Raw genomic sequence first — 16,671 nt, 5'->3', positions numbered from 1 at the left:
AATTAAAAATATGTTTTTAAAAAATAAAAAAAATAAAAAGTTGCAGAAAAATTGAAGGTCCCTAGGGCAGCATTTGTTACCGTCGTGAATTCATCACCATTCTGGGTCCAGACATTAGCTCAGAAACCAGAGCTTTTAGCCCTAAAAGCAGCAGCATCTCTACAGAAAAGACATACTTTAACCAGGCTCATGAGACTGATATTTCAAATCAGATGCCAATTCATTAATTTATAAGGGGAAGCAGGGCTTTGAAGCAGACTGGTTCTTCCTGTTCAATGATGAGTGCATTCTCTCCCTGTGGGCGGATCTACATGGGGGAACAGAATGGATTTCAGAGGGTTGCTGGGTGATCCAGGCCATGAGTGAGGTAGGAGGTGAATTGGGTGACTTCAAAGAATGATGCCTCCATCTCCTCTGTTCCTGGATCAGCATCCTTTTCCCCAGAGGATGGACACTGCTGGTCAATGCCTTGGCAACTCTCTTTGATCTCTGGCTTTCTTGGCTGCCCAGATCCTCCTGACTGTCACTTTATTTCTTTAGCCGCATTAATACCTTTAAACAGGTTATAGTCTAGACTGGGCCTAAGAGTTTTTCTGTCTCCATCAGGTAGATTGGCACATCTCTACTTTAAGGCATTTGAGGTTTGTGTTCGGTCAAAGAGCCAACACGCATGCTAAGCACCCATGATATGCCAGGCTCTGTTCTAAGCCCTAGGGTTATAGCAATGAACAAGACTGACATTTGTCCCTGCCTTCACTGAGCTTACAGTGTGATGAGAAAGAGACTAGGGATGCTACTCCAGATAGAGAAAAAGGGTCCCTTCTCCAAGCATAGATTCCCAGCCTCCTGTGAATTCTACATCTCAAATTCTTCCAATAAAGTCATTTATTTAATGTATTCTGTCATTTGTAACCAAGAACCCTAACTGGTACATCAAGCATCTCAGACATTTGTAGAGGCCGGGCGTGGTGGCTCACACCTGTAATCCTAGCACTCTGGGAGGCCGAGGCAGGCGGATTACTCGAGGTCAGGAGTTTGAAACCAGCCTGAGCAAGAGCAAGACCCCGTCTCTACTATAAATAGGAAGAAATTAATTGGCCAACTAATATATATAGAAAAAATTAGCCGGGCATGGTGGCGAATGCCTATAGTCCCAGCTACTTGGGAGGCTGAGGCAGCAGGATTGCTTGAGCCCAGGAGTTTGAGGTTGCTGTGAGCTAGGCTGATGCCACAGCACTCACTCTAGCCTGGGCAACAAAGCTAGACTCTGTCTCAGAAAAAAAAAAAAAGTTCGAAATCAGACATTTGTGGGTCAGAGCACCAAAAGACAATCCAATCCCTCTGCTTCAAGGCTGCCACCAAACTTGGAACCTTTCTGATCTGTGCCTTGCATTCAGCATAAAGCATGGCACGTAGCCTGTCTCAATAAAATCTGGTTGGCTAAATCTCTCAGTAAGTCAGTTCACAAATATCTGCCAGAACTTATTCTAGGTGCTGAGATTACAAAGCAAGAGCTACCTCCTGCCTTTAAGGATGTCCCATATGCACCTTACACCTAACTTATCCAAAACAAAGAGGGTATCATCTTCCCTGCCCTCTCTCCCAACCCATATATTAACTCACACCTGTGTCCTGTGTTCTAACCAGACTGAACTTCTCACTTCCTTGCTGGGATGCCAACAGTGAGTTGTTTGGTGTTCTTAAACCACAAGGGTGAGAGGGAAAGAGAGACAGCAGACAAGCAGCCTAGGGCAGACAAAACCTCAACCAAACCTCCATGTCAGGTGGAAGAATCTAGATGTATTGGCTGCTATCCCAAGTTACCCTCCTCAAGCCTAAAATCTCAGACTAGCCGTATAGTTTTTCCTCTTTCACCAAAGGTAGTCTGCGTAGAAGATGACACAAAGGGGTTATATATCCGTCATCTTGGCCAGAGATGCAGAGCAAAGCTTCAAATGACTTGGCTAGCAAGTGGCAAAGCAAGAGCTTGAACGAAGTTTCCAGACTCCAAATTCCCATGCTCTACTAGTACAGCTCCTACTGAGTGTTTTGTGTCAGGAGTGAGGGAGGGGAGCAGGTCACAGCCCTAGCTTCGCACCGTTGGGGTATTTCTTCCTCACTGTTGTCTCCGGCCCCAGCCCCACTGAGGGCTAGGCCAGTTCTGCGCGACTTTCCTGCACCAGGCCCCTTCCCTAGATGCTCTTCTTAAATCCCCACAATATCCCTTTGCAGACGAAACTGTGGCTTAGAAAGGTTAGGTTTCAGGCTCTAAAGCCTGAACCACTTCGCTTAGCTGCCGTCCAAGTTTAGGCCACCGAGCTGAAGAAACGGGCCAATGCGTGAAGAAGCGGACTCGGGACCGGCCCTAGTTCACTACTGAGGGCCGCCAGGTGGCGCGACGAAGGTGCGGTTGCCCCCTGCCGCGGGTCGCTGCACCTGAACCCAGCGGGGCGCGCGGAGGGAAGTAGGCTCGCAGGGTGGGGCGGAGAGTAGCCCTATTCTCCAGCCCAGGGTGGGCAAGGAGCACGCCTTTAGTTCGGCCGGGTGGGGATCGCCTGCGCCTCGCTAAAGAGTCACGCCTCCCCCAGGCGACTGCCAGGCTGCACCAGCTCGCCTCCTGCTCTGCGCTCCCCAGCGTGCAATTTATGTGGGGGCTACAGGGGACAGAATAGAGCGGGCGAGTGCAGCCGGGAGGTGTGGCCGGCCCCACCTGTCCACTGCCCGGACCCGGGCAGGGAGGAGGCGGAGCTTGTCCCGTAGGGCCCGCCCCCCAGTACCCGAGTCTGGGGCGCGCGACGAGATATAAGGCAGCTGGGAAACAATGCGCCTGCAGCTCGCGCTCCCGCGCCGATCCCGGGAGCGTCCGGGCTGTCGTGCGCGAGCGAGGGAGGGGGCGCGCGCGGAAGGGGCGCGCTCGTGAGTGCGGGCCGCGCGCTCGGTGGCGCGCATGTGCGTGTGTGCGGGCTGCCTGGCTGCCCCGAGCGGGCCGGGAGCCGGTACGCTCCAGGTGGCGGGCGGCGGGCGCGAGGTGAGGCTGCGGGTGGCCCGGCACCGGCGCGGGTGCCGGGGGTGGGCTGGCTGCAGGCTGCCTTCTGGGCACAGCGCGCCCCCGCCCGGCCCGGCCGGGCTGGGCCCTGGGAGCTGCGCTCCGGGCGTCGCTGGCAAAGTTTGCTTTGAACTCGCTCCCTGCAGCCTGGTCCGCACGCTGTGAGCGGCTTCCCTGGGCGCTCTAACCCAGGGCCCGGCTTGCCAGGACTCGAGGATAGAACGCAGGCTGCAAGCCGGTGGGGTTGGGGAGGGACGAGAGCCCGGCAGCTGGCTGTGCCAAGGTACCCGGGGACACCTCTTTCCCTCGGCCCGCACCCAGACAGCACGTCCCCCCTTCCCTCCCGCAGGGAGCGGACATGGACTTCGACTCGTACCAGCACTATTTCTACGACTATGACTGCGGGGAGGATTTCTACCGATCCACGGCGCCCAGCGAGGACATCTGGAAGAAATTCGAGCTGGTGCCGTCGCCCCCCACGTCGCCGCCTTGGGGCTCGGGTCCCGGCGCCGGGGACCTGGCTCCTGCGATTGGTCCCCCGGATCCGTGGCCCGGAGGGGGCGCAGGGGACGAGGCGGAATCTCGGGGCCACTCGAAAGCCTGTGGCAGGAACTACGCCTCCATCATTCGTCGTGACTGCATGTGGAGCGGCTTCTCCGCCCGGGAACGGCTGGAGAGAGCTGTGAGCGACCGGCTCGCTGCTGGCGCGCCCCGAGGGAACCCGCCCAAGGCGCCCACCGCCCCGGACTGCACTCCCAGCCTCGAAGCCGGCACCCCGGCACCCGCCGCCCCCTGTCCGCTGGGCGAGCCCAAGACCCAGGCCTGCTCGGGGTCCGAGAGCCCAAGTGACTCGGGTAAGAACTGCCCCGGATCATGCAAGAGGGGGACACCCCACGGGTGGCCAAAGCTCTCTAGCTCTGTCAGGTCAAGCACTGGGTCTTCTCAAGCCTTTCGACCACCTCCCCTTTTCTTTGGCAGAAGCTGCTGAGGTAGCCCCCAGCGGTGTCTGTCTGGCACGTGGGTGTGTTGGTAAACAGTTTGGAGATGTGGCGTGGGAGCCAGCATCCCCTAGATGATGATTGGAGCCTCAGGGGACAAGGGAGACAGTGGTGAGGGTTGGCGCTTGGAGAACAATACTGGGGTTGGACTGTAAGGGATTCCTGTCCAAAGGAGGCTGGAGGAGTCACTCCAAGCTTGAAGCTTTTTTGTTGCCGCCTCTTTCCCTGGGAAACTCACACTCCCTTAGGGAGAGAAAAGCTGAGGAGCCTTTTGTGCAAAGCCAAAGCCTTCGTCCTTTTAAAAAACCTAGGTCTTCAGTCAGCTTTACTTTTAAATGCCAATAATGAATGTCCTCTCCTTGCACTTCCCAGCCTTAACAACTTGTGCATTCTCTCCATCACCCATGAGACAGGTAAGGGAGGAATGAATGCTCCTCATTAACAGATGGAAAAACTGAGGACGAGAGATAGGAAATCACTACAAGTGAGCCCCAGATTCCTGCCATCTAGCCAGCCCCTTCTCCCCAATGCTGTGTCCCAACCCAGCACCTCTCTTCCTTGGTGTTTATAGGGTCTTTGTGGTAGCTTATCTGAGAAGGGCTACACTTTGACTTGCTGCTTTGGCCTGAGGTGGAAAGATTTTCTTCCAGCTCCCTCCCAATATGTCTGCAGGCTTCAGATGCTTCCTTGTATTCAACAAATATTCACTGGCCCCTACTTTGTGTCAACCTCTAGGCTAGATGCTTGGGTCACCAGGGCCATAGAACTCCAGGCACTCCTCCCTGATCCTTGATGCAAGTGAAACCTCACTGAGGGCGGACTGGAGCATCCTGTGCCACCAGACTGTGTTGTTCTTGCCCCAACATCTTGGACATCTGTACCCATGAGAAGTACTGGAGAGGGTGCTTTTACAGGGTGCAGACTGACACTAGCAGCATGTGGATCAAGACAGAGAAAATTCACTGTAGCTTTTAAGAATAACTTTTACGTGACCATTGGAGAGAGAACTGAGGAATGGGGTATGGAAGTTGTTATACACTTAAGAGGAAAGAGGATAACAAAAAAACTAACAGTCAATTTTTTTTGGTCCACTGTGTTAAGGTCATTTTTAACTTGCTTTCTTACCAAGAGCTTATGTTTGTTTAACAGCTGGCATGGGAATCTTGAGATAAAGAAACTATTAAAGATGTATGTCTACCTTGACTAGTCTTAAAAAAAATATATATATATCTATATATATATCTATATATATATCTACAAAGCCTGGTGGAGTAGCAGAGTGGAAAGAGAATTGGAAGTTTGGAGATCTTAGTTTGAGATGCAGAATGTTTCAAAGGTGATGTGTGGACTTAGCTGATCTTGGTCTCACTTTCTCCCTTTGCACACAAGGGAATTGGAGTTGATTGTCCTGCTGAACACATTTCCTCCTCTGGGTAGAGTTAGACACAACTCTCTGAAAAGGAGAATAGTGTCTTAAATTATTTCTTTCTTAGACAGAACCTTCCTGAGCCATGAGGTTTAACACTGAAAATGAAAGGTTTGGGATGTAGGGAAGCTTCCTGAATTTTTTTCTGACCTGCCCTTTAACCTGAACCTGTTTGTGGGCTCCTGGTTCACTCACAGGCCACATGGCCTAGAACAAAATGCAACAGATTGCAAACAATGAGGAGGGGGTGGGGAGACTGACTGACAGCAGAGCTCAGCCAATAGGGGTTAGGGTCTGTGTAAAACAGCATTCCAAACACAGCATAGCCAGCCAATCACAGGCTTTGGGGCCAGGAGGGTTGAATGGTCAGGTTTTATTAATGGAGAAATAATGCGATTGTCCACACAATGGGAGCCTTCCTGACAAAGGGGCTCAAGCTTCCTGATATGCAAAGAGGCTGAGAACGGAGCTCTTCAGTTGTCAGGCCAAAATGCATTAAGGTGGCCTTCTGTGTGGGGGCTGGAAAATGTGTGGGGCAGGAGTGTTTTCCTCCAATTGCTCCCTCCTGGTTGGGTTACCCTAAGAGACCTTCCGGGCCAGAGAATGCTAGGGACATGTCCAAATATCTCCAGGTCCCTGGTGTTTTGGCTCTTGTATCCGGGACATTCTCCTGCTGTCCAGTCTCTGCCTCTGGTGCAGGTAGCTTGGAAATGGTGGCTTGTACCTTTGTGAAGTTCCTGCAGCTTTCTCCAACCTGTGATTACATATCCAATCTTCTTCAGGTCCAGGGAAGGGGGTGGGGCAGGCAACCTATACATGATGGATGACTTTAGAAACCCACTGAACCCAGGAGCAAAATGCTCCTAAGGGAAACCCCTCCTCTCCCCTCTGTGGGTGCCGAGGAATGGGTTGTAGCCCTCCCCTCTCTGAATCTCCAGCTGAAAGGGATGGCAGAATAGAGAGGTGGGGGAATAATAGGATTTATAACTTGTGAAAAGTAACAATTCCCCTAGTGCAGGCTGTGTTGGGCAGGAACAAAGGGCAGCTCTGCCCACAGACCCCTCATTTACAATTCTGATGGGGCATGAAAGAGCCCGACTGGGGAAGATCTTTATAGCTAAACTTTGTCCCAGGCCGGTAGCTCTTTCTCTCCATCCCCTCAGGGGGGGAGGGGAGAACCTTTGCAGACTGGGGGCTGTTGGCTTGGGTCTGCCTTTTGTTCTTATCTAAGCCTTGCTGTGCAAAAGGAAATTGGAGAATATTTTCCTTCTTGCTTATTTCCCGTCGTTTCCTTCACTCTGCCCTTACCCTATTACTAATGAGTCCACTTTCTTCTCACTTCAATTTGTTTATCTCGAAATTGAGAAAATGTTATCTACCTTCCCAAGCCCCAGCATAGAGAGCTAAAGCTGTAGGGTCTATGTATGTATTTCTCATGGGATGTGTTTCCTCTCTTGATCTCTCTTCTTTGGACAGAGGGCGAAGAAATCGACGTTGTGACAGTAGAGAAGAGACAGTCCCTGGGTATACGGAAGCCTGTCACCATCACGGTGCGAGCGGACCCCCTGGACCCCTGCATGAAACACTTCCACATCGCCATCCACCAGCAGCAGCACAACTATGCAGCCCGTTTTCCTCCAGAAAGCTGCTCCCAAGAAGGGGCTCCAGAGAGGAATCCCCAAGAAGAGGCTCTGGAGGGAGATGCTCCGGAGGAGAAGGAAGATGAGGAGGATGAAGAGATTGTGAGCCCCCTGCCTGCAGAAAGTGAGGCTCCCCAGTCTTGCCACTCCAAACCTGTCAGTTCTGACACTGAGGACGTGACCAAGAGGAAGAACCACAACTTCCTGGAGCGCAAAAGGCGGAATGACCTGCGTTCACGGTTCTTGGCCCTGAGGGACCAGGTACCCACCCTGGCCAGCTGCTCTAAGGCCCCCAAAGTAGTGATCCTAAGCAAGGCCTTGGAATACTTGCAAGCCCTGGTGGGGGCCGAGAAGAGGATGGCGACGGAGAAAAGGCAGCTTCGATGCCGGCAACAGCAACTGCAGAAAAGAATTGCGTACCTCAGTGGCTACTAACTGACCAAAAAGCCTGACTGTTCTGTCTTACAAAGACAGTTTATTTTTAACCTCCCTCTCCCTTTTAGTAATTTGCACATTTTGGTTACGGCGGGACAGTCAGGACAGTAGATCCCAGGATGCATTGCAGCCGGTGCACACACAATAAGGGCTTGCATTCTTGGAAACCTTGAAACCCAGCTCTCCCTCTTCCCTGACTCATGGGAGTGCTGTGTCTTCTCTGGCGCCTTTGGCTTCTCAGCAGGCAGCTGACTGAGGAGCCTTGGGGTCTGCCTAGCTCACTAGCTCCGAAGAAAAGGCTGACAGATGCTATGCAACAGGTGGTGGACGTTATCGAGGGCTCCAGCCTGCATGAAATCTCACACTCCGCATGAGCTTTAGGCTAGGAAAGGATGCTCCCACTGGTGTCTCTCGGGTGATGCAAGGACAGCTGGGCCTGGATGCTGTCCCTGAGGCTCCTTTTTCTAGGAGGCACACGAGCTGTCTTGAGAGAAGACAAGCTCGTAGACTTGATCAATATGGACCATTACCTCACTGTCAGACACTTTACAGTAGCTGAGGAGTTGGAAACCTTCAATATAAATGTTATGATGTTAAATGACGCCTCTCCTCTCACTATCAATGCTGCGACTCTGAGAACATTTAAAGAGCCTGGACTCTAGGTTCTTTGTCTCAGAGCCCTCTGGGCCCTCTCCTCTTAGAGAGGGACCTTTCTGTCCTCACAAGGGACTTTTTTGTTTCACTCTGCCTTTCTTATGCAATGGGCTCTACAGCACTCTTTCCCATAAGTCAGAAATATTTCTCCAAGACACAGAGAAATGGCTTCTAGCCTGGGGCCCAGGGAAGGCTTGGAGTCCTGGCCAATGAATTTTTTCCCTGCCCAGGTGTTTTCCAAGGGTCACCTGAGGCCCGTCTTAGAGGCTTTTCTCAAGGCAGGTGTAAGGCACCTCAGAAGGGAGAACTGTTACCACTTCCTCTTTCCTACCTGCCTCTCATCTCAATCCTTGACTGATAAGTTTGAAGTTCTACTGCTACCATGCAAACCTGTCCTTCTCATGCAACTCCAAGGAACTTGCTGGCTCTACAGCCACCCTTGAGCCCCTGCCAACCTGCCATGAGTCAGATCTCTTTCCCAGAATCTGGGCCTTACTGAAGTTCTTGGGAGAGCAGTTGGGACTCATCCAGCACTCCAGAAGGTGGACTTGCTTCCTGGTGGGTTTTAAAGGAGCTTCCAGGAACTCTGCTTAGCCAACCATGATGGATTTTGCCCCAGATGGACTATGCAGCTCCAAGTGGAATCCAGGTGCAGCCACCAATCTGGGAAAGTCACCCAACCCAGCAGGTGTCATATGGGCAACCTCAGGAACCTCTAAGCCTGTCCTGGAAAAAGGACCAGCCCCTTGAGAACTCTGCCCAGGACAGCAGGTGCCTGCTGGCTCTGGGTTTGGAAATGGGGGAGGTGGGTGGTGGTAGGCACTATATGTGGCTCTGGAAAACCAACTACTACTTCCAAACCTATTGTCCAAGATGGCTTCTTTCTGAGGTTGCTTCTTGGCCTCAGAGAATCCCAGTGGAAGTTTGGAAATAGCCTCTCTACCTTCTGGAGCATGGTTTTCAGGAGCCTACTGACTTCAGGAACTGTCTTTATAGGACAGGTGGGGTGTAGGTTACTGATGTCTCACCTGAATAGCTTGTGTTTTATAAGCTGCTGTTGGGTATTATGCTGGGGGAGTTGTTTTTTTTTTTTTTTTAATACTGTATTTTTGTATGCCTTTTGCAAAGTGGTGTTAACAGTTTTTGTACAAGGAAAAAAAAAAACCTCTTGGGCAATTCTCCTGTTGCAAGGGTCTGATTTATTTTGAAAGGCAAGTTTACCGAAATTTTGTATTTAGTTGTGATTATTGTTTGCCTAATTTTAAAATGTTGCCTTCTGGGACATCTTCTAATAAAAGATTTCTCAACATGTCAGAGTGAGGGCAGCTTATGCCATCAGAATCCTCCTGAACCACGGAAAAATATTTCAGGGTAGCCACAAGAGATCCAGATGGCTGCATTTCTTTAACCATGTTGCTAACCTGGTCATTCCACTCTGGGTTCCTGAAATACCATTTCAGACATGTCTAAACAATGTAGGCTTAGTAATCAGTGAACACAAAATTCTCTTGTGAATTGCAAAGAGTGCTGAATTTGTACTTTAGAAGGCTTGAAATCCCTGCTCTGCCACATCTTCTGTGGCCTTTTAACTTTACCTTTATGAGTCCTAGTTTCCTTATCTGTAAAATGGGGATAAATGCTACTTCACAGGGTTTTTGCAGGTATTAAATGAAGTAGTAGACTTTAAACTGCTTTCTAAACTATAAACCCTTATACTCTTTAGGGTGATACTATTCTTAGCAGTATGATGACCTTTTGCAGGACATCTTTTATAAAACTCTCTGAGAATTTGTGAGGTAATGTAATTTTTTCTTATAGAAAGGCAGTTTTTAGGCCGGGCGCTGTGGCTCACGCCTGTAATCCTAGCTCTTGGGAGGCCGAGGCGGGCGGATTGCTCAAGGTCAGGAGTTCAAAACCAGCCTGAGCAAGAGCGAGACCCCGTCTCTACTATAAATAGAAAGAAATTAATTGGCCAACTGATATATATATAAAAAACTAGCCGGGCATGGTGGCACATGCCTGTAGTCCCAGCTACGTGGGAGGCTGAGGCAGGAGGATTGCTTGAGCCCAGGAGTTTGAGGTTGCTGTGAGCTAGGCTGACGCCATGGCACTCACTCTAGCCTGGATAACAAAGCGAGACTCTGTCTCAAAAAAAAAAAAAAAAAAAAAAAAAAAAAAAAAAAAAAAAGAAAGGCAGTTTTTAAATTCTTTCTCCCTGCCAGGCATGGTGGCTCACGCCTGTAATCCTAGCACTCTGGGAGGCCTAGGCGGGTGGATTGCTCAAGGTCAGGAGTTTGAAACCAGCCTGAGCAAGAGGGAGACCCTGTCTTTACTATAAACAGAAAGAAATTAATTGGCCAACTAATATATATAGAAAAAATTAGCCGGGCATGGTGGCGAATGCCTGTAGTCCCAGCTACTCGGGAGGCTGAGGCAGAAGGATTGCTTGAGCCCAGGAGTTTGAGGTTGCTGTGAGCTAGGCTGACGCCACAGCACTCACTCTAGCCTGGGCAACAAAGCGAGATTCTGTCTCACAAAAAAAAAATAAAAATAAAAAACTTAAAAATAAATAAATTCTCCATTAATGAATGAAAGAATATTAAGGCTCCCTTTCCCTCCCAGAGTTCTCATAAACTTGCTATAAGTGCAAGAGGGGGGAAATTAATAATAGCTGTTCCTGCTAGAGCACTGCTTATGTCTGAGCACTCTGCTGACTCTTTTTTATATCACACCACACCAAGCCAGAGCTACAGAAGAAGAAACTGAGGTTCTAAGAGTAAACAAAACTACCCAGGTTCACTTATAAGTGAGTTGGCATCTCAAACCAGCCTTGCCTATCACCGGACCCAGAGATCTTAACCACTATATTATAATGATCAGCTTGTTTTGTTAGCATGGGGCATGGGGATGAGGTAAACATGGAATTCCATCACTTAACTGCTTGTTGGAACTGTCTTTCTCTTTGGGGCTGTTGCTCCTGCCACTTACTGCGATGAAATGGAGCAAGTGTTCCATGACCAGCTACTCACAGCATTGTGTGCTGGGTGGAACAGGCTTGCTGCAAAGAGGCCCACTCTGGGACTTATAAGAAGAAAACAGCTGCTATTCAGAAAAGCCGTGGGCATCACAGTGAGAGAAGGCCACTTTTGCTTTGCCTCTACTAATCCCACTTTGCAGCTGGGAACTGGGTTGGTATTGCCCACCCAGTCTGTATGCCTGTGGAGTTGGAGTAGGGTCAAAAATCTCCTAATTTCTCACATTTACAAAATGACTTTATTGTGACTCCCACCACAACCTGGTAAGTAAGCAATATCTGCCCTATGGTCCTGGAGCCCAGAGAGTTTTCTTGCTCAAAGTCATGTAGCAAAATCAGGATCCCAAGCCCAGTCTACAGTCAGGTAAACTTTCCATTCATCTCCCACTGCCCCCAGATGGCAAACCCAGAACCTAAGGAGCTGTTTGATAAAACAGACTTGGTGCCTGTAATCCTAGCACTCTGGGAGGCAGAGGCAGGAGGATCGCTCAAGGTTAGGAGTTCAAAACCATCATGAGCAAGAACGAAACCCCTTCTCTACTAAAAATAGAAGCAAATTAATTGGCCAACTAAAAATATATAGAAAAAATTAGCCAGGCATGGTGGCACATGCCTGTAGGCCCAGCTACTTTGGGAGGCTGAGGCAGGAGGATCGCTTGAGCCAAGGAGTTTGAGGTTGCTGTGAGCTAGGATGATACCACGGCACTCTAGCCCGGGCAACAGAGTGAGACTCTGCCTCAAAAAACAAAAACCAGACTTGGACTACCAGAAGTTTTTTTTTAACTCCCAGTGTATTCATCCTTTTTCAAGGCCATTTGTCAACAGACTAATTTGTAGGACTTCTTCCCTTTTATTGGGCCTGGAAAAGATGTGTGGGCACTCAGTAAAATGTTAGGAAAAACCCCATGCTGCATAGATGATGCAAATAAAAAAATAATAATAAATTCAAAAAATATATTAAAGTAATAATTTAAAAAGAAAAAAAGTAAAATGTTAGGGACCCCTAGGTACAGGCAGTAATGCTAGTTATTTTGCATATCTTAATTTTCCCAATAACATGGGGAGCCAAGTAGTGTCAGCCCCATTTCATAGATAAGCAGACTGAAGCTTAGAGACATTCAAATCATTTGTCTAAACCCACACAGCTAGTACCAGCTGCCTGACTCCAGGCTTCAGCTTCTTTGAGTCAACTCTGCTGAGAAAGGAGTGGGAATAAAGCCATCTCCTGGGGGGAAGGCAGGGTGTTTCTGGAATGTGAAGTATTTTAAGCTCCTTCCTAGCTCATTTCTACAGACTCCTACCTCTATCTTTGTCTGAAAATAGCCAGGAGTTTATTCCTGGATTTCAGGGAACAATTTCTACAAATTAGGTTTGCCTCTGAATAAAACACCTAAGGGATCACACTCCTAATTTGGGACATAGACAATAAGGGGTAGCCCAGAAGCCAGACTTTAGTGTAGAAAAGAGAGAACATCCTCTGGGTTAGACAATAAAAGGCTAAAGTATTTGCTTAACTTCTGCCCCTATTGGCAGTTATTTTGGGGAATTGAGATGGTTAAACCATCTTAGATGTGCTGAATTTGTCTAAAGTGCTCCTGAGGTCAGAATATTTCAGAATATTCACTTTAAAAGGGGAAAAGGAGGCTGAACGTGGTGGCTCACTCCTGTAAACCCAGCTCTTTGGGAAGCCAAGGTGAGAGGATTGCTTGAGCCCAGGAGTTTAAGACCAGCCTGAGCTACATAGTGAGATTCTGTCTCTACAAAAAATCAGTCTGGCATGGTGGCACGCACCTGTAGTCCCCTGATACTAGGGTGGCTGAGGCAGGAGGATCCTTGAGACCAGGAGTTTGAGGTTGCAGTGAGCTATGATGATGCCACTGTACTCTAGCCCAGTTTAACCCTGTTAAGAGAATGAGACCCTATCTCAAATGAATAAATAAATAAAAGTGGAAAAGGGGATGGGGATAGCTTTGCTAATCTGGAAGGTGATAGGAGGGCATGAGAGAGAGGTTGCTTTGTAAGGATAAGATAACCAGTTGGGAGATGATTGATGATGGGGGGGGTGACTGGGGAGGGGGGAGGGGGAAGTGTCTAAATGTGTCAGCTAAAGTTCTGGCTTTTCTACCATAAGCCCAGTGGGCAGCTTTTGTTAATGTCTGTTTATTTATAACTGCTCCTGCCAAAGGGATCAACTGTATTAAAGTTACCATTCTCTTGGCAAGGAAATGTAAGTATGTTCTTAAAGTCTCTTAATCAGGTGTGTCATTAAGTGATTAGGCTCAGTGCCAGAGGTCCAGTAGGTGCCCAGTAAATACTGGATTGCCTTTAAGCTTGGGAGAAGCATTATGGTTAAGTGGTCACCCATACCTAACAGATCTCAGTTCCATATCTTGGCTCTGCGTTTTCTAGCATTTTCTTGACTTTGGGCAAGTTATCAACCTCTCCTGGCTCCTGTTTTCTCATCTACAAACTAGATATTAATAATAGCACCTGCTTTATTGGGTCATTGTGTGCAACAATGAGTTCTCAATAAATGATTAGTGTTATTTAAACCATGTTACCAAGCCACACCTAGAATACAGATTACTCAGTTTTGAAAAGTGATAGATAGAAGGAGTTGGTAAAATATGAAATCTTCCCAGAAGGAGTACTTAAAGTAATCTGGAGTGCACATATCGATGTCTCAAAAGATGGTAAATCATCAGGGAAGGAATAGCCAGGGTTTGGGGAGATTGAGATAGGCAGAGGACGAAGGGAGGGCAAAGGCTCTAGACTCTGACTAGCCCACAGCATCTATGGCCCATGGTGGACAGAGGCTGTGCATTTGTAAAGCCGTTGAACATACAGACTCTCCACTTTTCCTCACTGGGCATTGTGGTGCCTTTAAACTGAACAGGAGACGACTCACTTTACTAAGTCGTTAAATACGGTAATCCTTATCTTGTTAAGACATTGATACTCAAACCTGAGTGTGTCTTAAGAATCTACCCACCCTTGAGACCCTGATGCAGTAGGTTGGGGCCAGGAATCTGCATTGCTAAAAAGCAGTCAAGGAGATGGAAACCTAAGGTCACACTTAGAAAATCATGGGTATAAGGGATTGGAACCCAGGTCCTTCAAAGATACAAAAGTATTCACAGACGGTGGTATAGAGGGTACAGTATAATGGTAAAGAGCAAAGAGTTGGGGTTACTACCTGTGTGATGTCGGGCAAATCATTCAACCTCTTGGAGTCCTGAAAGTCTCCTGCAAAATGGAGGTGATGATACCTGAGTTGCAGGACTGTTGTAAAGAGTAAATAAATTGTTACATGTAAAGCACTTAGAACAGTTGCTGCCACATAGTAAAAGCAATATGCTTGCAATGATACATGAAGCTATGGTTCCTTCCTTCTGGAAGTTTATGAGCACACAAACATGATCACAGAATAAGGCAGTATGTGTCTCAGACAACAAGCCTCAGAAGGGGAAGAGAACATTTTTTTTGGAGTCATCAAGAAAGTTCTTGTTGGAGACTGTGATTTTAACTGGAACTAGAAGTACAGGTAGTATTTAGCTAAGTGAAGAAAAAGAAGATGTGCTAGACTAAAGGAATAGCTTTGGGGAAGAGCAGCTGGGAACTGCCTGTCAAATCTGGGGCGAAGGGAGGAACTGGTCTGATTTACTGGCTGGGTAGTCTCATTTTTACAATACAGAGACAGTTGCACTAGCTTTCTAAGGGGATCCTTTCAGTAGCAAACATCGTCTTGTGACTCTTTGAAATAGGGAAGTCAGGGGATGAAACTGATTGTGATTGGGACACAATGAGATTGAGGTGATGGGGTCATCCAAAGGGAAGCACCCAACAAGTTGGAAATATGATATTGAACATTTAGAAAGGAGTTTGAATGGGAGATCCAGGTTTGAGAATCATTTGGATATAAAGATGATTAAGGCATGGAATGCCAAGCCAAGAGAAAGAGATGGGGCAAGAGAAGTAGAGGAGTGGGTCTGAAAGAGCCATGAGATTAGGACCTCTGGTGGCTTTTTCCCTTTCACATCTTTCCCACCCTGACTTTACAGCCTTCAGTGATCCTCTGCTGTCATGCAGGCTCTCATAGAGGACTGAGGAAGCTGGAAGTAAGCTCCCCCTGAGAACATTCTGGTGTGCTCTGGAACAAACCCTATAAGTCAACCTCAGGTGTAACACAAACCCTACAACAAGGAGAGCTCTACTCTCTTCTTCCCTCACTTGCTTTGAGCAATTCTAATGCTCCCAAAAATTCAAATTTGAATTGGTCAATCACCAATTGGAACAGTAATATAAATAGCAATTTGATGAACCAATATAAGGTGTTATGGTTACTCATAAGCACTGTACTGGGGGAATATTGTGCCCGCACCACCAAAATTCATGTCCTTCCAGAATTTGTGAATGTGACCTTATTTGGAAATATATGGAAATACGGCCTTTGCTGATGTAATCAAGTTAAGATGTGGTCATATTGGATTAAGGTGAGCCCTGATTCAATGGCCAATGTCCCAAGAAGAGAGAAATTTGGATACAGACACATATGGAGGGGGAAAGGGCATGTGAAGACAGAGGCAGAGATTGGGGTTATGCTCCCACAAACCAAAGAATGCCACCAAGGATTGTTGGCACCCACTGGAGACTAGAAGAGGCAAGGAAGGATCTTCCCTAGAGGGAAGCATGGGACCATGGCCCTGCTGACACCTTGATTTAGGACTTCTAGCCTCTAGAACCATGAGAAAATAAATTTCTGTGGTTTTAAGCCACCCAGTTTGTGGTAATTTGTTATGACAGCCTTAAGAATCTAATACAGGAACCAAGTTCATCATGAAATACCTCCCACAGGAAATATTTTTTTTATTTGGGGTACCTAATCAGCATGAAGGTTGGGCTGCAAAGGTATCTTAGGTTATACCAAAAAGCCGGTGTTTGTCTCTGACTCAACTTTCATCTTTTAATTTGGAGACAGATGCTTCCGGTCTCTCCTGGCACATTCCTCTTTTCCTCCTCTCCTCTCCTCTCCTCTCCTCTCCTCTCCTCTCCTCTCCTCTCCTCTCCTCTCCTCTCCTCTCCTCTCCTCTCCTCTCCTCTCCTCTCCCTCCCTTCCTTCCTTCCTTCCTTCCTTCCTTCCTTCCTTCTTTCTTTCTTTCTTTCTTTCTTTCTTTCTTTCTTTCTTTCTTTCTTTCTTTCTTTCTTTCTTTCTTTCTTTCTTTCTTTCTTCTTTTTGAGACAGAGTCTTGCTCTATCACCCTGGCTAGAGTACAGTGGCATCATCATAGCTCACTGCAATCTCAAACTCTTGGGCTCAGGCTCAAGCAATACTCCTACCTCAGCCTCCTGAGTAGCTGGGACTACAGGCATGCACCACAATGCCCAACCAGTTTTTCTATTTTTGTAGAGATGGTGTCTCACTCTTACTCAGGCTGGTT

The 16,671-nt window shown here is 48.0% G+C and overlaps 1 protein-coding gene across 1 annotated transcript; it reads left to right on the top strand.

Moving 5' to 3' along the window:
- Positions 1–2,799: 2,799 nt before the first annotated feature.
- On the top strand, positions 2,800–9,525 carry MYCL (MYCL proto-oncogene, bHLH transcription factor). Its single transcript, XM_012735751.2, has 3 exons — positions 2,800–3,028; positions 3,396–3,900; positions 6,947–9,525. Exons 1-3 carry the CDS (start codon positions 2,948–2,950, stop codon positions 7,543–7,545), a joined length of 1,185 nt encoding a protein of 394 aa, XP_012591205.1. The 5' UTR covers positions 2,800–2,947; the 3' UTR covers positions 7,546–9,525.
- The last annotated feature ends 7,146 nt before the right edge of the window (positions 9,526–16,671 follow it).

Source organism: Microcebus murinus, chromosome 2, assembly GCF_040939455.1.
Source record: "Microcebus murinus isolate Inina chromosome 2, M.murinus_Inina_mat1.0, whole genome shotgun sequence".
Taxonomy (NCBI): Eukaryota; Metazoa; Chordata; class Mammalia; order Primates; family Cheirogaleidae; genus Microcebus; species Microcebus murinus.
Note: the sequence above shows the minus strand (reverse complement) of the source record. Positions and strands in the feature narration are given on the sequence as shown.

What these genes read in the sequence shown, in the direction of transcription:
- MYCL (XM_012735751.2), top strand. Translation starts at nt 2,948, where the DNA reads ATGTGCGTGTGTGCGGGCTGCCTGGCTGCCCCGAGCGGGCCGGGAGCC. An exon ending in TGGCGGGCGGCGGGCGCGAG is followed by an intron (nt 3,029 to 3,395) that starts GTGAGGCTGCGG and finishes TCCCTCCCGCAG; the next exon opens with GGAGCGGACATGGACTTCGA. An exon ending in CGAGAGCCCAAGTGACTCGG is followed by an intron (nt 3,901 to 6,946) that starts GTAAGAACTGCC and finishes TTCTTTGGACAG; the next exon opens with AGGGCGAAGAAATCGACGTT.